The 24,025-nt window shown below is 47.3% G+C and overlaps 1 protein-coding gene across 11 annotated transcripts in view; it reads right to left on the bottom strand.

Annotated features, from left to right (window-relative positions):
- LOC117749363 (histone-lysine N-methyltransferase 2C-like) overlaps positions 1 to 24,025 on the bottom strand; it is an 83,420-nt gene that overhangs the window by 33,089 nt on the left and 26,306 nt on the right. For 7 of the 11 annotated variants that reach the window (XM_034559793.1, XM_034559798.1, XM_034559796.1 and 4 more), the window contains exons 19-41: positions 18,847 to 18,948; positions 18,659 to 18,763; positions 18,137 to 18,318; positions 17,085 to 17,249; positions 16,883 to 16,992; positions 16,694 to 16,759; positions 16,491 to 16,593; positions 16,179 to 16,282; positions 15,978 to 16,103; positions 14,154 to 14,255; positions 13,959 to 14,065; positions 13,646 to 13,847; positions 13,402 to 13,479; positions 13,174 to 13,209; positions 7,985 to 8,110; positions 7,752 to 7,784; positions 6,145 to 6,240; positions 5,537 to 5,839; positions 5,368 to 5,441; positions 4,265 to 4,558; positions 3,559 to 3,693; positions 1,793 to 2,348; positions 213 to 1,108 (exon numbers count right to left, since the gene is read on the bottom strand). In XM_034559793.1, the coding sequence (XP_034415684.1) occupies positions 213 to 1,108; positions 1,793 to 2,348; positions 3,559 to 3,693; positions 4,265 to 4,558; positions 5,368 to 5,441; positions 5,537 to 5,839; positions 6,145 to 6,240; positions 7,752 to 7,784; positions 7,985 to 8,110; positions 13,174 to 13,209; positions 13,402 to 13,479; positions 13,646 to 13,847; positions 13,959 to 14,065; positions 14,154 to 14,255; positions 15,978 to 16,103; positions 16,179 to 16,282; positions 16,491 to 16,593; positions 16,694 to 16,759; positions 16,883 to 16,992; positions 17,085 to 17,249; positions 18,137 to 18,318; positions 18,659 to 18,763; positions 18,847 to 18,948 (4,101 nt within the window). The remainder of the gene's footprint in view (positions 1 to 212; positions 1,109 to 1,792; positions 2,349 to 3,558; positions 3,694 to 4,264; positions 4,559 to 5,367; positions 5,442 to 5,536; positions 5,840 to 6,144; positions 6,241 to 7,751; positions 7,785 to 7,984; positions 8,111 to 13,173; positions 13,210 to 13,401; positions 13,480 to 13,645; positions 13,848 to 13,958; positions 14,066 to 14,153; positions 14,256 to 15,977; positions 16,104 to 16,178; positions 16,283 to 16,490; positions 16,594 to 16,693; positions 16,760 to 16,882; positions 16,993 to 17,084; positions 17,250 to 18,136; positions 18,319 to 18,658; positions 18,764 to 18,846; positions 18,949 to 24,025) is intronic. The other 4 variants (XM_034559801.1, XM_034559804.1, XM_034559799.1 and 1 more) reach the window with 3 other exon arrangements.

Genomic DNA, 24,025 nt, shown 5'->3' with positions numbered 1-24,025 from the left:
TGTTATCTGATACTGGCCCGGCCCGGCAATGTGGTCTAGCACAGACACATACTATAGTACAGACACAGACTACAGTACAGACACAGATTATCGTACAGACATGTAGACTATAGTACTAGTACAGACACGTAGACTATAGTACAGTCACATAAACTAGACTATCATACAAGACATGTAATCTATAGTACAGACACGACATACAGAGACGTTACCTGGTGGAGTGTTGGGGTGAAGGTCACTGTCTCTCCAGACAGCCCTGGAACCAAAGGGGATGATCCGGATCCTGCAAGTTGAGGAGAGAAGATCTCCATTGGGGCCTGGCTGAAGGGCTCTGGGGCCTTCTGCGGCCGTGGTGTTGAGGGCTGCTGGGCGTAGGGATCCAACAAGGGTCGTGGTGGACCGGCGGGCTGGGTGTAAGTGTCGGTGTTCCGCTGAACCCCCGGCGATCGAGGGAAGTGGTCGGTGACAGTGGGGCAGGGAGTCCCCGGGTTAGATGCGTAAGGGTCGAGGTTTGGGTGGGAGGGGGACGGACGCCTGCTGGTAGACTGCTGGTTATACTGGTCCAGTCTCAGTGCAGGCGGTGTGGTGAGGTATGTGGGGTCAGAATGAGGGTGTGGCGTACCAGGAGTCTGAGGGTTGGTGTATGGGTCAGGCGAGGGCCTGGAGGTCAAAGGTGAGTGCTGGGTGAAGGGGTCAGTCATCGGCTGGCTGTAGTCAACTCTGGGGGTGCCTAGCGTCTGGGCATAGGGGCTGCGGTGGGGGGAGCCCAGTCCAGACAGCGGACTGGTGGGGAAGAGCGGATCCTGTGACTGGGAGAGAGCAAAGCCCAGATCTGTGGGTCTGGACAGGTCCCTCCTTCCTGCTCCTCCTGCGGTACCAAATACCTCCAGTTGAAGCTGGTGCTGAGGAGGCATGGGGGCTTTAAACAACCCGCCCTGCACCGGTTCACCACCGCGACCATAAAGTTCAGACACCGCAGCACGCATGGTACTGCTGTTGTGAGGCCGCTGGTAGGAATCCGCTGCTCGGATACCTATGTGTCGGGCTGAAGGGTCGGGGGCCGAGCCAGAGGGGGGGCTCATCATACCTGCCCTGTTCTGCTGCAGTCCTGGGAGGAGAAAACAAGGAGGAGACGTCACTGGGAGGAGAAAACAAGGAGGAGACGGTCTCTGTGAGGAGAAAACAAGGAGGAGACCTTGACCTCCTCCCAGTCAACAAAGTCACAACTGTTTGCTGTGCTGGCTCCTCATTGGTGGAACGAGCTCCCCATTGACATCAGGACAGGAAGTCTCTACAAACTAAAAACACATTTTAGTGACTACACCTTGAATAGGGAAGGTAGAGCTGTAGTAGCACTTTAGTAGCACTTAAATGTCTCTTACTGATAGCACTTTGTAGTTTAACACTTTAGTAGCACTTAAATGTCTCTTACTGATAGCACTTTGTAGTTTAACTTTATTGAAGAAATGTTACTTTCTTAATTCTTGTTGTTCTGAGTTTGTACTCATGGTTTATTGTAAGTCGCTTTGGATAAAAGCGTCAGCTAAATGACATAATGTAATGAGACCCTCGATGGGAGGAGACAGAGTTACCTCGGGGCGACTATGGTCAGTGGTTAGCAGGTCCATCTTTCAATCAGGGTGTTGGTGGTTCAATCCCCACCCTAGTCTAGAGCAACACACTTAACCCCTGTAGCGTGTCTACGGTGTATGAATGTAACATGTAAAGTGTCTTTGAGTACCTTATAAAGCGCTATATGAATTAAATGGATTATTATTATTATTACTACTACCTTGTTGGGGTCCGAGGGTCCTGGAGACATCGGAGGTTTTGGAGTCGGGGGACGGTGCAGGAGAACCAAAGGCATCGTGGGCTGGGGAGGAGCTGAGGGAGTTGTGACGCTGCTGCTGGGGGGCTCCGGAGCCACCAGCCTGCGAGGAGGGTGGGCGGGGAGGCCCTGCTATTTTAATGTAGGGTTCCCAGGGTGAGGAGGGACGGGAGGAAGGCGGGGAGAACATCTGAGGGGAGGAAGGGGGCTGGTGGAGGGGAGAGGAGGGGAGGGGGGAGGGAGGGAGCGAGGAGAAGCCGGAGGGGGGAGGGGCTTGCGGTCTGAGGAAGACGTCGTCAGCTAGTCCCGAGCTCTGCAGGAGGAGGTGCTGTCTGGATGCCGGTGGTTGGAGCGGGGAGGTGTCGCCCCTGGGTGCCGCGGGGCTTTGGCTGCCGGCGTCCGGAGACAGCTGGCCAGCGAGCTGCACCTGCTTCTGCTGGAGGAGCTGCTCGCTCTTCACCTGCTCCAGCTTCTGACTGGCCTCCATCTTCGCCAGCTGCTTGCTCTTCTGACGCATTTGCTGAAAGAGAGAAACGGGAGCACGGAGAGGAGAACGGACGGGAACACAGGAGTCAGCGTCTCTACGTCTCCACACGAGGTCCAACATGACGGCAGTTCGTAACGCTCGCTTTCCCTCTCTCTCTGCGTAATGGCAATCAGTATGAAGGAGTCTTTCATTTAACGTACTGGGGATCAAACGTGTGACTGATGATCATTCAGACTGTGTGTGATGTGTTGGGGGGGAGGGGGGCTCTGCTGTCTGTCTCTCACCTGGTTAATATACCTGCAGTGATACCTGCTCACTGTGAATGTCAAGCTGCTGTCGTCCTTCAGTCGGGCCCTGGTTCTGGACTTCCCGTCACATGGTCTCATTTGGACCCCGATACGTCGAGTTGAGCCCCTATACCAACGTTCCTGCAGTACTTAATGTGGTCCATGTTTACGGCTCACCTCTTTGGTTGGTTTCAGACCCCCCCCCTAATGACTACAATGTTGATCACATTTCAAGCTGCTCATGACTGGCTCAACACGGTCCTAATGGCTCCTGGGCTAGTCTAAAGGACCAGTACAGTGCTGCTACCATAGCCTGAAACCACATGAAAACCACAGCATCCCGTTCTCCAATCAGTGTGCGTGGATGTTGAAGGACGGCAGCAGATCAACACTTTAGAATAAAATCAGTCAGTTCTGAGACGGACTGAGGCCACGGACAACAACTCTGGGTCAACTCAGACTGCAATGAGCGCTCTGTTCCCAAAAACCTGAAATGTAAAGTGGCCCAGAGAAGATAACCGTGAGCCGTCCTGGGTCCATGTGTCTGAAATCCTCTTTGCTTTCGGAGCGTCTTACCAAGACATTTCTAGTTTCCAGTGTTTCGGTCCTGGAGGTCAATGATGAGGAAAACACCAGAGTTCAGTGTGTGAATACGAAGAAGAGTTCTCCATAACTGAACATCTCAAAACAAGTTTGAATTAGCAATGAATCCTCAAACCAACTCTTAACCAGTTAATAACCAGCTATTAACCAGCTGCTTGCTGACCAGATATTAACTGCTCATTGACCATCCACTGACAGGCAATTAACCAGCTATTAACCAGCTGATGAACTCCAGGTGAACCTAGTGAAAACTGTGTGTGGACCAGCAGAAGGAGCTCCAGGACAGGAAGAGGATTTCAGAGGGTCATGGATCCGGGAAGTCCGCCTGGAACGAGTTTGCCTTGAGATCTTACCAGAGCCTCTTTGCCACCTCCTGCTACAGATGCCTGGTAGGGACAACCTTTATCTGTTGGTGATTTTAGGGCTTTGCTTTGGGGGGGATTTTCCTGCCTCTTCTTACCGGCTCCCCATCTGTCTTTTACCTCTCCCTTTTCAATGACAATTACATCACAGGTATTAGTTGAGTCAGTGAGTGAGGCTCAGCATGCACATCATCAATGGCACAATGAAAAGTCCCATGACCCCGACCCCCCTCCCACATGCAGCCTGGTGGTTACCAGGGTTACTACTCAGAGAGAGAGAGAAACCAACAGCACCCCAATGCCGTTTGGCCCACATGAGATTAGTCATTGAACTACATGAAGAAACTCATTACAGACTTCTGTAAATGAATGTTTTTATTACAAAAACCTCATAGTTCAATAATTAATAAAGTTACAATAATTAGGGATTCAATTGATAACAGTAATGGCACCTGGATCAGCAGCAGAAAGCAGGTAGATAATGAACCCATTCAGAATTAAACTTTTGTGATGACGTTAAAGACTTTGATGGGCCATGTGTGTGTGTGTATATATATATAATATTAAGTGATGTAAACCGGAGTATACAACATTAAATCCTGTGGGGCGTGACTGGAGGCTGGTGTCAATTCCTCTCTCTGGTTCTAATTCATGGGGGTTGATGTGTTGAGGAGAAACACCCTGAAACGCTGCTCACCTGTCTGAACTTCCACTCCTGCTCCTGTTCGGACTCTTTGGGCCTTAACGGGTCCCTGAACACCTCTGCCTCCATGGAAACAGGGTCATAATGTCCCGGCGGCAACGGTAGCGGCAACGGTAGCGGCAACGGTAGCGGCAACGGTAGCGGCAACGGTAGCGGCAACGGTAGCGGCAACGGTAGCGGCAACGGTAGCGGCAACGGCTGCTGCGAGGGCTGGTGGCGTTTGAGTGGCTCGTTGGACAGCTGCACCTTGTTGATGCGCTGAGTCGCCCGGTTATCACGAGCTTTTTGCTGGTGGAGAGAAAACAAAACACGGGACTCGAACACGTGATGACACTATTGTAACTAGTCAATACAACAGTGTTTATGCCGTGTCTTAGTTTTCTGTGGGATATTCTGCACCGCTGTGCACAGAGTTTAATCTGGACATTTTTCAGGGTTCACACTTTGACCAAATTTCCATGACTTTGGAAATTTGCTGTGGTGAGCTAGCCGGTGATCGGGGTGCTGTAGCTTCGCTAGCTGTAGCTTTGCTATCTGTAGCTGCAGCTATGCTAGCTGTAGCTAGCGAAGCAACAGCTAGCGAACCTGCAGCGCTCTGGTGTCTGCTTCCTTTAGCATGGCTCATTAGCCGCCTCTCCCATGTTTGACATGTCGAATGTTTTGCCACCACACGACCGCCACTGTGCTCGTCTGGGTCTTTGTTTGTTGTAACACATGACGTGTACTTCTCCATAGCCAAGCATGGTTCCATCTACACTTCCCTGGCAGAGTGGATTATCCCTGAGCTACTGTTGCTATGGCCACCAAACCTTTCAGTTAAGGTGCGTTCACTCGTATAAGAGCGTATGCCTGGTTATATTTTGAGCGTCTTTCTTTTAAAAGCATATTCATTATTTCAAACTCAAATCAACATATGAATAAAACACATTTTCATTCAGGTTTTCCATGAACGTACGAACCCTGACGTTTCCTCATCAGAACACACGTGGATCACACAGATTTGATGAAACACCTGGAGCATGATGAATCCGAGGCTCAGAGATGGAAGGTAACCTCATGGCATCTCTATGACAAAGACTCTTCAGTTAAAAACTCACCACGAAGGGAGCTCGGTCCTGAGAACTGGCTTTCCTCCACAGCTTGGAGATCTGCTTCACCCTGGTGGACCAGTCTGCACACACACGCCGACGGTTAGTGTGTGTCTGTGTGTGTGTGTGTGTGTGTGTGTGTGTGTGTGTGTGTGTGTGTGTGTGTGTGTGTGTGTACCAGGGTGCTGCTCTCTCAACTGGGGGAACGTGGTGTTGCAGTACAGCACCGGGGCGACGGTGGCCATCTCTCCCAGCGTTTCTTCCTTCTCCCACTTCAACATGCCCCTCTGAGCCGTCGACATCACATCCCGCTCGCTCTCTCCTGCCGACACCCGATTGGTTGAGGCTGACCCAGGGGCGGTGCTCTCAGCAGGTGGTACCCTAAAGCATGCTGGACTCTGGGCGCCGCCGGATACCATTTTAGGAAAATGAGGAGCAGCTCCCATAAGGCCGTTCATCAGCGGAAGACGAGGAAACACAGCTGTTGCAGAGAGACAGAGGTTTGATTATCAATCTATAATAATCAACCATTCGTTATTTCAGTTGCACTCACTAAATCTCATTGGTCACGTTGGACTGCTTTCATCAACTCACAAGAGACAGACCGACAATAAATTAATATCTTGATATCTCAGATGTCTGAGTAACCAGCCTACAAGGCCTCCAGAAGCTTGTTTCTCATTATAAATTACTTTCAGCTCTGGTTTCAATAGAAACAGTTTCCTACTGTAACATTACCCATTCTAGTGTGTCTATGTGAGCATGAGAAGTCAGGTGTGTGTGTACCTGTGTGTGTCTTGCTCCCAGCAACAGTGTGTTGGTTGCTGCTGTTTGGACTGAGAACAGCAGTGAACACCTCCTCCACGTCCTTCCCCTCCAGCTCTACACACACACACACACACGGTTTAAATCCTATTTATCAGATCGATCTCACTTTGTATTTGTAAACGATGAAGCCTCAATGACTACCAACGTTAATCACGGAGTTCCACAAGGTTCTGTGCTTGGACCAATTTTATTTACCTTATATATGCTTCCTTTGGCAACATTATCAGGAAACACTGCATAAACTTTCATTACTATGCAGACGATACTCAATTATATCTATGGATCAAACCAGAGGAGACCAACCAGCTCGCTAAAATTCAAGAATGTCTTAAAGACATAAAAACATGGATGACCTGCAACTTCCTGATGTTAAACTCAGACAAAACTGAAGTTATTTTACTGGGCCCTGAACACCTCAGAGATCAATGATCTGGTGATGTGGTTTCTGTAGATGGCATTGCCCTGGCATCCAACACCACTGTAAAGAATCTCTAGTTATCTTTGACCGAGACTTGTCCTTTAACTCCCACGTTAAGCAAATCTCAAGGATTTCATTTTTTCATCTACGTAACATTTCAAAAATCAGGCACATCTTGTCTCAAAAAGATGCAGAAAAACTGGTTCACGTGTTTGTTACTTCCAGACTAGATTACTGCAACTCCTTATTATCAGGCTGCTCTAATAAGTCTCTTAAGTCCCTCCAGTTGATCCAGAATGCTGCAGCTCGTGTACTCACAAAAACTAAGAAAAGAGATCACATGACTCCTGTATTAGCTGCTCTGCACTGGCTCCCTGTAAAATCAAGAATCACATTTAAAATTCTTCTCCTCACCTACAAAGCCTTGATTGGTGATGCACCATCATATCTTAAGGAGCTTGTAGTACCATATTGCCCCACTAGAGAGCTGCGCTCACTAAATGCGGGGCTACTTGTGGTTCCTAGAGTCCTAAAAAGTAGGATGGGAGCCAGAGCCTTCAGTTATCAAGCTCCTCTTTTATGGAACCAGCTTCCACTTTCAGTCCTGGAGGCAGACACAGTCACCTCATTCAAGAATAGACTTAAGACTTTCCTCTTTAATAGCCCTTATAGTTAGGGCTGAATCAGGTTTGCCCTGGTCCAGCCCCTTGATATGCTGCTATAGGCTTATAGGCTGCTGGGGGATGGTTTAGGATACACTGAGCACCATCTGAGTCATATTCATTTAATAGGTTTATGTAACTCTGTTCATCTGGTCAAATGACATCTATTGCTTCTGTCCATCCGGGGAGAGGGATCCTCCTCTGTTGCTCTCCTGAAGGTTTCTTCTCTTTTTTCCCCTGAAAGGGTTTTTTTCTATTATTTGGGAGTTGTTCCTGATCTGATGTGAGGTCAAAGGTCAGGGATGTCGTATGTGTACAGATTGTAAAGCCCTCTGAGGGGAGTTTGTGATTTGTGATATTGGGCTATACAAAATAAACTGAATTTAATTTAATTTAATGAACCCTGAACCTTATTCTTCATCACATGATCCAGGATAAACTGAAGTGATAAGGAGTCAGAAATGAACTGATAATCAATAACTTACCTGGGATCTTGTACAGTTTGCTGAGGATGGCACCTGAAACACAAGATCAATGACGACGTGTGTTGCATACAAACACCTGTATATCACTTCTGCATCTCATGTTTTTATGAACCTCTGCATCTCATGCCCCCCCCCTCTCCCCCCCAACTGTACAGAAAGATTAAATTACATGTCTTTTTTTTTTTTTTTTTTTTAAATAATGTGTTCATCAATAAGATATTCTCCTATCTCACCGTCAGTCACCATCTTGTCAAGCTCTGGACTTAAGATAGTGTCTAGAGGCTCCTCCTGCACCGCCCTCAGGCCACGCCCACCACTTCCTGTCCGGTCGTCCGCCAAGGAGCCGATGTCCAGACCGGCTGAGAGACAGACATGGAGATTAAATAATGTCCTGAACATACAGGAGGAGGAGGAGAAGTCATTGGTATCTACAAGAGGAGGAGGAATAGGAGCAGTCATTGGTATCTGGAGGAGGAGGAGGAGGAGGAGGAGGAGGAGGAGGAGAAGAAGAAGCAGCAGTCAATGGTATCTAGAGGAGGAGGAGAAGAAGAAGCAGTCAATGGTATCTAGAGGAGGAGGAGGAGGAGAAGAAGAAGCAGTCAGTGGTATCTAGAGGAGGAGGAGGAGGAGGAGAAGAAGCAGCAGTCAGTGGTATCTACAGGAGGAGAAACCCTAACCCACAACCTCACACACACAACCTCCAACACAACTTCCAGCATGACCTCACACACACACACAACCTCACACACACACAACCTCCAGCACGAACACACACACACCCTCCAACACAACCTCTAGCACGACCTCACAAACACACGACCTCCTGCACGACCTCACACACACACGACTTCCAGCACAACCTCACACAAACAACCTCACACACAACCTCACACACACGACTTCCAGCACAACCTCAAACAAACAACCTCACACAAACAACCTCACACACAACCTCACACACACAACCTCCAACACAACTTCCAGCATGACCTCACACACACACAACCTCACACAACCTCCAGCACGAACACACACACCCTCCAACATAACCTCTAGCACGACCTCACAAACTCCAACACAACCTCTAGCACGACCTCACACACACACGACCTCCTGCACGACCTCACACACAGTCTGCAACACAACCTCAGACACACAACCTCCAGCACAACCTCACATACACACCAGTCAAGCCAGTCCTCCACCTTCTCAGCTCCTCTATCCTGAAAGTTCAGTTTCAATTCAGTTTATTTTGTGTAGCCCAATATCACAAACTCCCCTCAGAGGGCTTTACAATCTGTACACATACGACATCCCTGACCTTTGACCTCACATCGGATCAGGAAAAACTCCCCAAAAATAACCTTTGACAGGGAAAAAAGGGAAGAAAGTGAATGATGATGATCAAGACCTAACAACCACTATCAAGACCAACATCTTGAGCTACCTGGATGAAAAATACAAGGATCCTGGGACACAAGAACTGCTTGACATGGCCTCTTTTCTTGATCCACGGCTCAAGCTGAGATACGTTAGTGTAGACAGGGTTGGACCAATCCAAGCCAGACTTACTTCTGAGATGGCTGCGTCTGCGAGCATGGTTAGTAATTATTGTGATTCTATACAGAATTTATTATGAAGTAATGAAATGGATTCAAATGTGCTATGAAATCAAGTGATTTAATGTGCTGTAATCTACTTTCTGGATATGGATGTTAAATATGTTTCATTAGATTACATTTGGCATTCATATTTTATTTACCATACTCTTTTCAAGGAGATGGGCCCAACTGATCCCCACGTTGAGACTGTGGAGGATACACCGAGCACTTCAAAGAAAAAGAAGACCATGGGGAGCTTCTTCAAAACCGCTGAAGGAACCACACCAAGATCCTCTCCCCACCATGAACAACACGCTGTATTAGCTGAGCTACAGTCTTACATACAGTGTGCCAACCTTGACAGTGATGAGGACCCACTGGACTGCTGGAGGGAACACCAGAGACTCTACCCACAACTCTCAAAGCTGCCAAAAAAGTACTTGTGCATTCCGGCCACAAGTTCCCCCTCAGAGAGGCTCTTTAGTGCTGGGGGAAATGTAGTGAGTGGCCTTCGATCATCTCTCAAGCCAGAACATGTCAACAGGCTGGTGTTTCTTGCCAAAAAGGCCTAACACCTTGTTATTGCCTTTTCTGCATAGGCCTGAATTGTTTTCATTTGGTTGCATTCTGTGATGGCATATTTTTTTTTAGTTAGCACTTTATTTTGGGTAAACATTTGATTCATATTTTCATGCAAAGACGTGTACATTTGTATATTAGCCAGAGTGTAACAACAATAGAAGTGGAAGCAGTGTTCTTGTTCATTTAAACGTTAAAGCTCAAAAGAAATCTCTTTGACTCAAGCCTATTAATAAATCCTAAACCTAAACTAAACTACAACTCATTTGAAAGCCTTGTTCTTAGTCTTTCACATCCAACCTGGAAAACATTACAGCCAATTCTATTTGTTATACTGTACCGGCCACCAGGTCCATATTCAGAATTTATATCTGAATTTTCAGAGTTTCTATCAAGTTTAGTCCTTAAAAGTGATAAGGTTATTATTGTAGGAGATTTTAATATTCATGTGGATATTGATAATGATTGCCTTAGTACTGCATTTATCTCATTGTTGGACTCGATTGGCTTCTGTCAGAGTACAGAAACCCACTCACTGCTTTGGCCACACCCTCCACCTTGTTCTTGCATATGGCATTGACATTGAGCATTTGGAGGTCTTCCCACAGAACCCTCTTCTGTCAGACCATTACCTCATAACTTTTGAGTTTATACTCCCGGAGTGTACACCGTTAGTCAAAAGTTTCTACACCAGATGTCTAACTGACAGTGCTGTAGCTACATTTAAAGAAGAGATTCCTTCTGCATTTGATTCAATACCACGTCTCAATGTGACGGAGGACTCCTGTGCTAACTTTAGTCCGTCCCAGATTGATCATATTGTCGATAGTGCTACAGGCTCACTGAGAATGACACTAGACTTGATAGCCCCACTGAAGAAAAAGACAGTGAGGCAAAGGAGGTTTGCTCCCTGATAGAACCCTCAGACCCGCGACCTATAGCAAACTTCACGAAAGCTCGAAAGCATATGGCGTTCCACCAATCTGGAAGAATCACGCTTAGTTTGGCGAAATAGTCTTAAAACATATAAAAAGGCTCTCCGTAATGCCAGAGCAGCCTATTACTCATCAGTAATAGAGAAAAATAAGAACAACCCCAGGGTTCTCTTTAGCACTGTAGCCAGGCTGACAGAGAGTCACAGCTCTGTGGAGCCGTGTATTCCTATAGACCTCAGTAGTAATGACTTCATGAACTTCTTCAATGAAAAGATTTGAACTATTAGAGGCAAGATTGATGATCTTTTGCCCTCAACTACTGCCGATCTGTCATCAAGAGGAGTGGCCTTGGAAACGGCTGTATGCCCTGGTGTATATTTGGATAGCTTTTCTCCCATTAACCTAGACCAATTGTCCTCAATGGTTTCTACTTCTAAACCGTCTACCTGTCTCTTGGACCCCATCCCAACGAGGCTGCTTAAAGACGTGTTGCCTTTAATTGGCACCTCTCTGCTGGATATTGTTAATGTGTCTTTGCTAACAGGCCATGTACCACATTCCTTCAAAGTAGCTGTAATTAAACCTCTCCTGAAGAAGACCACTCTTAATCCAGAGGTGTTGGCTAACTACAGACCGATCTCTAACCTTCCCTTCCTCTCTAAGATCCTTGAGAAAGTAGGACTCATCTCTGTACTGGTCTTGTTAGACCTTAGTGCTGATAAAGGACTCATCTCTGTACTGGTCTTGTTAGACCTTAGTGCTGATTAAGGACTCATCTCCGTACTGGTCTTGTTAGACCTTAGTGCTGATAAAGGACTCATCTCTGTACTGGTCTTGTTAGACCTTAGTGCAGATAAAGGACGCATCTCCGTACTGGTCTTGTTAGACCTTAGTGCTGATAAAGGACTCATCTCTGTACTGGTCTTGTTAGACCTTAGTGCTGATAAAGGACTCATCTCTGTACTGGTCTTGTTAGACCTTAGTGCTGATTAAGGACTCATCTCCGTACTGGTCTTGTTAGACAAGAAGCAAATCTCAAGGATTGCATTTTTACATCTACGTAAAAAAATTTTAAAAATCAGGCACATCAAAAAGATGCAGAAAAGCTGCTTATCCAACACCTCTGGATTAAGAGTGTGTTACTTCCAGACTAGATTACTGCAACTCCTTATTATCAGGCTGCTCTAATAAGTCTCTTAAATCCCTCCAGTTGATCCAGAATGCTGCAGCTCGTGTACTCACAAAAACTAAGAAAAGAGATCACATGACTCCTGTATTAGCTGCTCTGCACTGGCTCCCTGTAAAATCAAGAATCACATTTAAAATTCTTCTCCTCACCTACAAAGCCTTGATTGGTGATGCACCATCATATCTTAAGGAGCTTGTAGTGCCATATTGCCCCACTAGAGAGCTGCGCTCACTAAATGCGGGGCTACTTGTGGTTCCTAGAGTCCTAAAAAGTAGGATGGGAGCCAGAGCCTTCAGTTATCAAGCTCCTCTTTTATGGAACCAGCTTCCACTTTCAGTCCTGGAGGCAGACACAGTCACCTCATTCAAGAATAGACTTAAGACTTTCCTCTTTAATAGCCCTTATAGTTAGGGCTGAATCAGGTTTGCCCTGGTCCAGCCCCTTGATATGCTGCTATAGGCTTATAGGCTGCTGGGGGATGTTTTAGGATACACTGAGCACCTATCTCCTCTTCTCTCTCTCCTTATGGATGAATTTACATCTCTCCATTGCACCTTATTAACTCTGCTTCCTCCCCGGAGTCGTTGTGACTTCACGTCTCATAGGGTCCATTGGACCTGGAGGTGTCTGATGCCTCCTACCTTGACCCTGCTGATGCCCGCCCGCCCGCCCTCCCCCCAAATTGAATTGTTCCTACAATTAATGAATAATCAGGATAAATAATATACATATAATATTTAATAATCGAGCAGCCCTAACACACACACACACACACACAACGTCCAGCACGACCTCCAACACGACCTCCAGCTGTTTCAGTCACCGCTTCAAAGAAACTCAACACAGTGGTGTAGAAAACTACTGGCAACTAGCACCAAAACTAAATGCTAACAATGTTAAACATGAAGTTACAGCTGGTTAGCTTAGCATAAAGACTGGGAACAAGTGGAAGCAGCTAGCCTGGCGCTACCAAAAAGGTAACAACCTGCCAGCTCCTGGTTCACAATAATCGGTGAGGTTCAGAACGATAACAAGAACATTTCACTTTCAAAGAAATTGAGTACAAATGGGGCTCCAAAGACCTGCAGGAGGAGGAATTGGGAGGGGGAGGGTCTTACCAAACGGAGAGAGGGAGCGCTCCATCTGGTAGTGACCTGAAAACAAACAGTGATTCTCTTGAGTTTAAAACTCCATCAGAGCAGCACAGAGTCAGAGAACTCTTCTTCGTTGGTATTACTGACTTAAGGCATGAAGAAGTTACAGCTGTTGAATGAACGACACACAACATGAACACACTTGTGAGTAATGGTACCTAGTCATCTAGCTGTGTGTGTGTGTGTGTCTACCTGTGTGTCCTGTGGCCAGTATGTGAGGATCAGTGTTGAGAACATCAGACAGATCCAGCAGTGCTTCCTCCGACATAGCTGGGCAGTGACACACACACACACACACACACACACACACACACACACACACGCGCAACAGAACCACAAGCACACCAAACACAAAAATCAAACACAAATGAAGATATGCAAATATGATTTCTAAAGAAAATCTAATTAGTTATATATAAATTAATGAATAACTCACGCAGCGTTCCCTGCTTCTTGATAGTGTGGGTTGCCACAGCCCCAAGCGGCAGGTCTGAGGGGGAGGGGCCATGTAATCCAGGGGCAGGACTTTTAATGTCACCCCTCGCTGCTCCTGATTGGATGGCACCTGGTGTCTCCGACCTCTGGCTCCTGTCTGCCTGTCGGCTCCCGTCGAGAAGAATGCGACCAAAGAATGCCTCCTGGAGAGGAACAGCCAATCAGAGCTGTGTGTGTGTGTGTGTGTGTGTGTGTGTGTGTGTGTGTGTGAGAGTGTGAGTGAGTGAGTGAGTGAGTGAGTAAATGCGTGTTACCTGGAGATATGAAGGGAACGCCTCCTCCAGCTTAGTCTTCTTCTTCCTGTATCTCTTCTTCACCTTCTCAATTGTCTCGGCAGGTAACACCTTCTCCATGGAAACGTCTGCAACAAAAAGGCCCAATGTATGACACACCATAATAACCTTTGTTTTTTTTATTGAAATCTCAGGTACAGGTGTGTGACAGTTCACCTTCGTCTCCCAGCAGCCTCTCTGTTGAATCTTTCCTGTAAAGTTTGATTCTGCTCGGACCGGCTTTCCCTCCACGCTGACGCACCATGAAGCCTCCGATACCTGAGCCACAGACAGGTGGGTAGGGAGACAGGCGGGTAGGGAAACGGGTAGAGAGGGATACAGTTGGAGAGGGAGACAGGTAGAGAGGGAGACAGGTGGGGATAGAGACAGGTGGGGATAGAGACAGGTAGAGAGTGCGACAGGTAGAGAGGGACAGGTAGAGAGGGAGACAGGTAGATAGAGAGGGACAGGTAGAGAAGGGGACAGGTAGCCAGGGAGACAGGTAGCGAGGGAGACAGGTAGCGAGGGAGACAGGTAGCGAGGGAGACAGGTAGCGAGGGAGACAAGTGGGTAGGGAGACAAGTGGGTAGGGAGACAAGTAGGTAGGGAGACAAGTAGGTAGGGAGACAGGTAGAGAGGGAGACAGGTAGCGAGGGAGACAAGTGGGTAGGGAGACAAGTGGGTAGGGAGACAAGTAGGTAGGGAGACAAGTAGGTAGGGAGACAGGTAGAGAGGGAGACAGGTGGGGATAGAGACAGGTGGGGATAGAGACAGGTGGGGATAGAGACAGGTAGAGAGTGAGACAGGTAGAGAGGGACAGGTAGAGAGGGAGACAGGTAGATAGAGAGGGACAGGTAGAGAAGGGGACAGGTAGAGAGGGAGACAGGTAGATAGAGAGGGACAGGTAGCGAGGGAGACAGGTAGAGAGGGACAGGTAGAGAGGGAGACAGGTAGATAGAGAGGGACAGGTAGAGAAGGGGACAGGTAGAGAAGGGGACAGGTAGAGAAGGGGACAGGTAGATAGAGAGGGACAGGTAGAGAAGGGGACAGGTAGAGAAGGGGACAGGTAGAGAAGGGGACAGGTAGATAGAGAGGGACAGGTAGCGAGGGAGACAGGTAGAGAGGGACAGGTAGAGAGGGACAGGTAGATAGAGAGGGACAGGTAGAGAAGGGGACAGGTAGAGAAGGGGACAGGTAGAGAAGGGGACAGGTAGAGAGGGAGACAGGTAGATAGAGAGGGACAGGTAGCGAGGGAGACAGGTAGAGAGGGACAGGTAGAGAGGGAGACAGGTAGATAGAGAGGGACAGGTAGAGAAGGGGACAGGTAGATAGAGAGGGACAGGTAGAGAAGGGGACAGGTAGAGAAGGGGACAGGTAGATAGAGAGGGACAGGTAGCGAGGGAGACAGGTAGAGAGGGACAGGTAGAGAGGGAGACAGGTAGATAGAGAGGGACAGGTAGAGAAGGGGACAGGTAGAGAAGGGGACAGGTAGAGAAGGGGACAGGTAGAGAGGGAGACAGGTAGATAGAGAGGGACAGGTAGCGAGGGAGACAGGTAGAGAGGGACAGGTAGAGAGGGAGACAGGTAGATAGAGAGGGACAGGTAGAGAAGGGGACAGGTAGAGAAGGGGACAGGTAGATAGAGAGGGACAGGTAGAGAAGGGGACAGGTAGAGAAGGGGACAGGTAGAGAAGGGGACAGGTAGATAGAGAGGGACAGGTAGCGAGGGAGACAGGTAGCGAGGGAGACAGGTGGGTAGGGAGACAAGTGGGTAGGGAGACAAGTGGGTAGGGAGACAAGTAGGTAGGGAGACAAGTAGGTAGGGAGACAAGTAGGTAGGGAGACAAGTAGGTAGGGAGACAAGTAGGTAGGGAGACAGGTAGAGAGGGAGACAGGTAGAGAGGGAGACAGGTAGAGAGGGAGACAGGTGGGGTGGAAGTGAGACAGGTTCATTATGTGACAGAACTTGACACCCTGACGTCTCCATGGTAATTAGGCTCACCAGGCCTGTAGGGTTTCCTTTTCCTCTTTTTGTTGCCGTCGGTAACCTCAGACTCCTTGGTGACATCATCGTGGGCGTGGTCTCGCTCGGGGCTGGAGTCAGATTTCATCTCAAATTCCAGGTCACCTGGAGGAACCAACATGTTAGATATCAATGAGGGTCCTCTCACAAGGGCAGAAAGACCTGTGCGTGACCTCTGACCTCTGCTGGCGTCCTGTTTGGAGGGGGGGTCCGGCTCAGGTGGAGTTTGCAGCACAGACACACTGTTCTGGTTGATGATCTTCATCTTCAGTTTGGGTTTACACCTGCAGGACAGACAGGCAACATCAGTCTGATGACCTTGTCACACCCTGAACAGCTCAAACAGTATGTGAGCGTTTACCTGTCTCCCTTTCTATGTTGAAACCATAGACTTCTATGTTGAAACAATAGATGTCTATTTTACTAGGAGCAAGAGGAGGAAGAAGAGGAACAAGAGGAGGAGGAAGAGGAAGAAGAGGAGGGCTCGTTCACCTGCGGTAACCGCGCGGTGACGTCAGAGGTTCCACCAGCGACTGCAGGTGTGAGAGACCTGACTCGGTCAGAAACACTCCGTCCTGAGTGTACGTCTTCACATCTACACACACACACACACACACACACACACACACACACACACAGTCAAACTAAGGGGAAAGTGATTTCATCATGTAGCTACAGGGTCATGTCCCACTGACCCGGTTCTCTGATCCTGGAGATGATCTGAGCCATGTAGGGGGACTCAAACCTGTCTTCTGACCTCCCTGAAACACACACACAATCTGGTCAAACCTTCAGAATAAAATAAGAGCATGAAGTCAAATAGGTACAACACACACAGCTCCTGTTAGCAGCTGTTAGCGGTTAGCTCCATTGTGTGTCGTTACCGTGGGAGCTCCGGCCGTGTGTTCGGCACAGCTGGCAGTCGAAGCCTTCATCGGCAGCAGCCTCCACGTCATCTTCAGTGTTCAAGCCCTGACACACAGCGTGGACCCACCTGCACACAGACACACACACATGAGTGTTGGTCAGTCATTCACATGCTTTGTTTCAACACCGTTATGCAGTGTGTGTCTGTGGGTGTGTTACCTGTCACACTGCTGACACTGCAGTATCAAGTCGTCCTGTGTGTAGCGTCTCTGACAGAGAGGACAGCGGCTCAGAGAGGCGCACGGTCCACAGCGACTGTAGTTATTCTGCCAATCACAGTGCAGCCCGGGGGAGGCGGAGCCACACTGGACACACCACACACACCTGAGGAGGACACACACGCACACACAGTCAGGGAGGAGGACACGCACACACACATACACACAGTCAGGAAGGAGGACACACACACACTGTCAGGGAGGAGGACACACACACACACACACCCACACACACAGTCAGGGAGGAGGACACACACACACACATACATACAGTCAGGGAGGAGGACACACACACACACCCACACACACTATCAGGGAGGAGGACACACCACACAGTCAGGGAGGAGGACACACACATTCAGGGAAGAGGACACACACAGTCAGGGTTGAGGACACACACACATAGTCAGAGAGGAGGACACACACACACACTGTCAGGGAGGACACACACACACACACTGTCAGGGAGGAGGACACACACACACACTGTCAGGGAGGACACACACACACACTGTCAGGGAGGAGGACACACACACACACTGTCAGGGAGGAGGACACACACACACTGTCAGGGAGGACACACACACACACACACACTGTCAGGGAGGAGGACACACACACACACACACTGTCAGGGAGGACACACACACACACTGTCAGGGAGGAGGACACACACACACACTGTCAGGGAGGAGGACACACACACACACTGTCAGGGAGGACACACACACACACACACACACTGTCAGGGAGGAGGACACACACACACACTGTCAGGGAGGACACACACACACACTGTCAGGGAGGAGGACACACACACACACTGTCAGGGAGGAGGACACACACACACACTGTCAGGGAGGAGGACACACACACACTGTCAGGGAGGACACACACACACACACACACACACACTGTCAGGGAGGAGGACACACACACACACACACACTGTCAGGGAGGAGGACACACACACACACAGTCAGGTGACCCCACCACTTGCACTTCCAGGCTCCCTTGGGGACGGTCTGAAGGGGCGGGTCCAGGCAGTAGGTGTGGTAGCTGATGTCACAGTCGTCACATAGCAACAGTCGCCCGGGGTCGCTGGCCTCACCACATGCTTCACATACCGTGCACTCGAGGCACCGCCACCCTTTGGTGAGGACGACCCTCGTGACCTTCAGACAGAAACACACAGGTTCATGACATGTCTCACACTGACCTTGACGTCAGCGCAGCACTGGCCTTGACATTGACAGCACTGACCTTGACATTGACAGCACTGACCTTGACATTGACAGCACTGACCTTGACATTAACAGCACTGACCTTGACATTAACAGCACTGACCTTGACACTAACAGCACTGACCTTGACACTAACAGCACTGACCTTGACATTAACAGCACTGACCTTGACACTAACAGCACTGACCTTGACATTAACAGCACTGACCTTGACATTAACAGTACTGACCTTGACATTAACAGCACTGACCTTGACATTAACAGCACTGACCTTGACGTTCACACAGTAGGGATGGTAACACTGTCCACACTGAGAACAGGCCAACAGTCGGCCTTCAGCGCCCCGGCCGAAGCTCCCACACACCACACACATGTCCTGCACATACACAAACACACACATGTTGATGAGAAGAGGAACAACATCACTCTTTTTAAAAAGGGGCTCAGGTGAGAGTTTACCTGTCTGAGGGTGAAGTGGTCCGAGACGGAGAACATCACCACCGTGTTGTGCATCGAGTTCTCCTCTTCCTCCTTAGGCTGGACCGGCTCCACATACACACACTGACACACACACGACATGCATCAATATCCTTCATGTGTGTGTTGCGTGTATCTTTGTGTGCTGCGTGTATCTTTGTGTATCTTTGTGTGCTGCGTGTATCTTTGTGTATCTTTGTGTGTTGCGTGTATCTTTGTGTATCTTTGTGTGTTGCGTGTATCTTTGTGTATCTTTGTGTGTTGCGTGTATCTTTGTGTATCTTTGTGTAATGCGTGTATCTTTGTGTATCTTTGTGTAATGCGTGTATCTTTGTGTGCTGCGTGTATCTTTGTGTGTTGCGTGTATCTTTGTGTATCTTTGTGTAATGCGTGTATCTTTGTGTGCTGCGTGTATCTTTGTGTATCTTTGTGTGTTGCGTGTATCTTTGTGTGCTGCGTGTATCTTTGTGTATCTTTGTGTGTTGCGTGTATCTTTGTGTGTTGCGTGTATCTTTGTGTGTTGCGTGTATCTTTGTGTATCTTTGTGTGTTGCGTGTATCTTTGTGTGTTGCGTGTATCTTTGTGTATCTTTGTGTGTTGCGTGTATCTTTGTGTGTTGCGTGTATCTTTGTGTGTCGCGTGTATCTTTGTGTGCTGCGTGTATCTATGTGTATCTTTGTGTGTTGCGTGTATCTTTGTGTGCTGCGTGTATCTTTGTGTGTTGCGTGTATCTTTGTGTGTTGCGTGTATCTTTGTGTGCTGCGTGTATCTTTGTGTGCTGCGTGTATCTTTGTGTGTTGCGTGTATCTTTGTGTGCTGCGTGTATCTTTGTGTGCTGCGTGTATCTTTGTGTGCTGCGTGTATCTTTGTGTGCTGCGTGTATCTTTGTGTATCTTTGTGTGCTGCGTGTATCTTTGTGTATCTTTGTGTGCTGCGTGTATCTTTGTGTGCTGCGTGTATCTTTGTGTGCTGCGTGTATCTTTGTGTGCTGCGTGTATCTTTGTGTATCTTTGTGTGCTGCGTGTATCTTTGTGTATCTTTGTGTTCTGCGTGTACCTACGTGTATCTTTGTGTATCTTTGTGTGCTGGGTGTATCTTTGTGTATCTTTGTGTGCTGGGTGTATCTTTGTGTATCTTTGTGTATCTTTGTGTGCTGGGTGTATCTTTGTGTATCTTTGTGTGTTGCGTGTACCTACGTGTATCTTTGTGTATCTTTGTGTATCTTTGTGTGCTGCGTGTATCTTTGTGTATCTTTGTGTGTTGCGTGTACCTACGTGTATCTTTGTGTATCTTTGTGTATCTTTGTGTGCTGCGTGTACCTACGTGTATCTTTGTGTATCTTTGTGTATCTTTGTGTGCTGCGTGTATCTTTGTGTATCTTTGTGTATCTTTGTGTGCTGGGTGTATCTTTGTGTGTTGCGTGTATCTTTGTGTATCTTTGTGTATCTTTGTGTGCTGGGTGTATCTTTGTGTGTTGCGTGTATCTTTGTGTGTTGCGTGTATCTTTGTGTGTTGCGTGTATCTTTGTGTGTTGCGTGTATCTTTGTGTGTTGCGTGTATCTTTGTGTATCTTTGTGTGCTGGGTGTATCTTTGTGTGTTGCGTGTATCTTTGTGTATCTTTGTGTATCTTTGTGTGCTGGGTGTATCTTTGTGTGTTGCGTGTATCTTTGTGTGTTGCGTGTATCTTTGTGTGTTGCGTGTATCTTTGTGTGTTGCGTGTATCTTTGTGTATCTTTGTGTGCTGGGTGTATCTTTGTGTGTTGCGTGTATCTTTGTGTATCTTTGTGTATCTTTGTGTGCTGGGTGTATCTTTGTGTGCTGAGTGTATCTTTGTGTGTTGCGTGTATCTTTGTGTATCTTTGTGTGTTGCGTGTATCTTTGTGTGTTGCGTGTATCTTTGTGTATCTTTGTGTGCTGGGTGTATCTTTGTGTGCTGCGTGTATCTTTGTGTATCTTTGTGTGTTGCGTGTATCTTTGTGTATCTTTGTGTGTTGCGTGTATCTTTGTGTATCTTTGTGTGTTGCGTGTATCTTTGTGTGTTGCGTGTATCTTTGTGTATCTTTGTGTGCTGGGTGTATCTTTGTGTGTTGCGTGTATCTTTGTGTGCTGGGTGTATCTTTGTGTGTTGCGTGTATCTTTGTGTGTTGCGTGTATCTTTGTGTATCTTTGTGTATCTTTGTGTGCTGGGTGTATCTTTGTGTGTTGCGTGTATCTTTGTGTGTTGCGTGTATCTTTGTGTGTTGCGTGTATCTTGGTGTATCTTTGTGTGCTGGGTGTATCTTTGTGTGTTGCGTGTATCTTTGTGTGCTGCGTGTATCTTTGTGTGCTGGGTGTATCTTTGTGTGTTGCGTGTATCTTTGTGTATCTTTGTGTATCTTTGTGTGCTGCGTGTACCTACGTGTATCTTTGTGTATCTTTGTGTGCTGGGTGTATCTTTGTGTATCTTTGTGTATCTTTGTGTGTTGCGTGTATCTTTGTGTGTTGCGTGTATCTTTGTGTGTTGCTTGTATCTACGTGTATCTTTGTGTGTTGCGTGTACCTGCGTGTATCTTTGTGTGTTGCGTGTACCTGCGTGTATCTTTGTGTGTTGCATGTATCTTTGTGTATCTTTGTGTGCTGGGTGTATCTTTGTGTGTTGCGTGTACCTGCGTGTATCTTTGTGTGTTGCGTGTATCTTTGTGTATCTTTGTGTGCTGCGTGTACCTGCGTGTATCTTTGTGTGTTGCGTGTATCTTTGTGTATCTTTGTGTGTTGCGTGTATCTTTGTGTGTTGCGTGTATCTTTGTGTATCTTTGTGTGCTGCGTGTACCTTTGTGTATCTTTGTGTGTCGCGTGTATCTTTGTGTGTTGCGTGTATCTTTGTGTATCTTTGTGTGCTGCGTGTACCTTTGTGTATCTTTGTGTGTCGCGTGTATCTTTGTGTGCTGCGTGTATCTTTGTGTGCTGCGTGTACCTACGTGTATCTTTGTGTGTCGCGTGTATCTTTGTGTGTCGCGTGTATCTTTGTGTGCTGCGTGTATCTTTGTGTGCTGCGTGTATCTTTGTGTTCTGCGTGTATCTTTGTGTTCTGCGTGTATCTTTGTGTGTTGCGTGTATCTTTGTGTGTTCTGCGTGTATCTTTGTGTTCTGCGTGTATCTTTGTGTGTTGCGTGTATCTTTGTGTGCTGCGTGTATCTTTGTGTGCTGCGTGTATCTTTGTGTGTTGCGTGTATCTTTGTGTGCTGCGTGTATCTTTGTGTGCTGCGTGTATCTTTGTGTGCTGCGTGTATCTTTGTGTGCTGCGTGTATCTTTGTGTGCTGCGTGTATCTTTGTGTATCTTTGTGTGCTGCGTGTATCTTTGTGTATCTTTGTGTGCTGCGTGTATCTTTGTGTGCTGCGTGTATCTTTGTGTGCTGCGTGTATCTTTGTGTGCTGCGTGTATCTTTGTGTATCTTTGTGTGCTGCGTGTATCTTTGTGTATCTTTGTGTTCTGCGTGTACCTACGTGTATCTTTGTGTATCTTTGTGTGCTGGGTGTATCTTTGTGTATCTTTGTGTGCTGGGTGTATCTTTGTGTATCTTTGTGTATCTTTGTGTGCTGGGTGTATCTTTGTGTATCTTTGTGTGTTGCGTGTACCTACGTGTATCTTTGTGTATCTTTGTGTATCTTTGTGTGCTGCGTGTATCTTTGTGTATCTTTGTGTGTTGCGTGTACCTACGTGTATCTTTGTGTATCTTTGTGTATCTTTGTGTGCTGCGTGTACCTACGTGTATCTTTGTGTATCTTTGTGTATCTTTGTGTGCTGCGTGTATCTTTGTGTATCTTTGTGTATCTTTGTGTGCTGGGTGTATCTTTGTGTGTTGCGTGTATCTTTGTGTATCTTTGTGTATCTTTGTGTGCTGGGTGTATCTTTGTGTGTTGCGTGTATCTTTGTGTGTTGCGTGTATCTTTGTGTGTTGCGTGTATCTTTGTGTGTTGCGTGTATCTTTGTGTGTTGCGTGTATCTTTGTGTATCTTTGTGTGCTGGGTGTATCTTTGTGTGTTGCGTGTATCTTTGTGTATCTTTGTGTGCTGGGTGTATCTTTGTGTGTTGCGTGTATCTTTGTGTGTTGCGTGTATCTTTGTGTGTTGCGTGTATCTTTGTGTGTTGCGTGTATCTTTGTGTATCTTTGTGTGCTGGGTGTATCTTTGTGTGTTGCGTGTATCTTTGTGTATCTTTGTGTATCTTTGTGTGCTGGGTGTATCTTTGTGTGCTGCGTGTATCTTTGTGTGTTGCGTGTATCTTTGTGTATCTTTGTGTGTTGCGTGTATCTTTGTGTGTTGCGTGTATCTTTGTGTATCTTTGTGTATCTTTGTGTGCTGGGTGTATCTTTGTGTGCTGCGTGTATCTTTGTGTATCTTTGTGTGTTGCGTGTATCTTTGTGTATCTTTGTGTGTTGCGTGTATCTTTGTGTATCTTTGTGTGTTGCGTGTATCTTTGTGTGTTGCGTGTATCTTTGTGTATCTTTGTGTGCTGGGTGTATCTTTGTGTGTTGCGTGTATCTTTGTGTGCTGGGTGTATCTTTGTGTGTTGCGTGTATCTTTGTGTGTTGCGTGTATCTTTGTGTATCTTTGTGTATCTTTGTGTGCTGGGTGTATCTTTGTGTGTTGCGTGTATCTTTGTGTGTTGCGTGTATCTTTGTGTGTTGCGTGTATCTTTGTGTATCTTTGTGTGCTGGGTGTATCTTTGTGTGTTGCGTGTATCTTTGTGTGCTGCGTGTATCTTTGTGTGCTGGGTGTATCTTTGTGTGTTGCGTGTATCTTTGTGTATCTTTGTGTATCTTTGTGTGCTGCGTGTACCTACGTGTATCTTTGTGTATCTTTGTGTGCTGGGTGTATCTTTGTGTATCTTTGTGTATCTTTGTGTGTTGCGTGTATCTTTGTGTGTTGCGTGTATCTTTGTGTGTTGCTTGTATCTACGTGTATCTTTGTGTGTTGCGTGTACCTGCGTGTATCTTTGTGTGTTGCATGTATCTTTGTGTATCTTTGTGTGCTGGGTGTATCTTTGTGTATCTTTGTGTGCTGCGTGTACCTGCGTGTATCTTTGTGTGTTGCGTGTATCTTTGTGTATCTTTGTGTGTTGCGTGTATCTTTGTGTATCTTTGTGTGTTGCGTGTACCTGCGTGTATCTTTGTGTGTTG

This window comes from Cyclopterus lumpus, chromosome 20 (genome assembly GCF_009769545.1).
Source record: "Cyclopterus lumpus isolate fCycLum1 chromosome 20, fCycLum1.pri, whole genome shotgun sequence".
NCBI classification, from domain to species: domain Eukaryota; kingdom Metazoa; phylum Chordata; class Actinopteri; order Perciformes; family Cyclopteridae; genus Cyclopterus; species Cyclopterus lumpus.
Note: the sequence above shows the minus strand (reverse complement) of the source record. Positions and strands in the feature narration are given on the sequence as shown.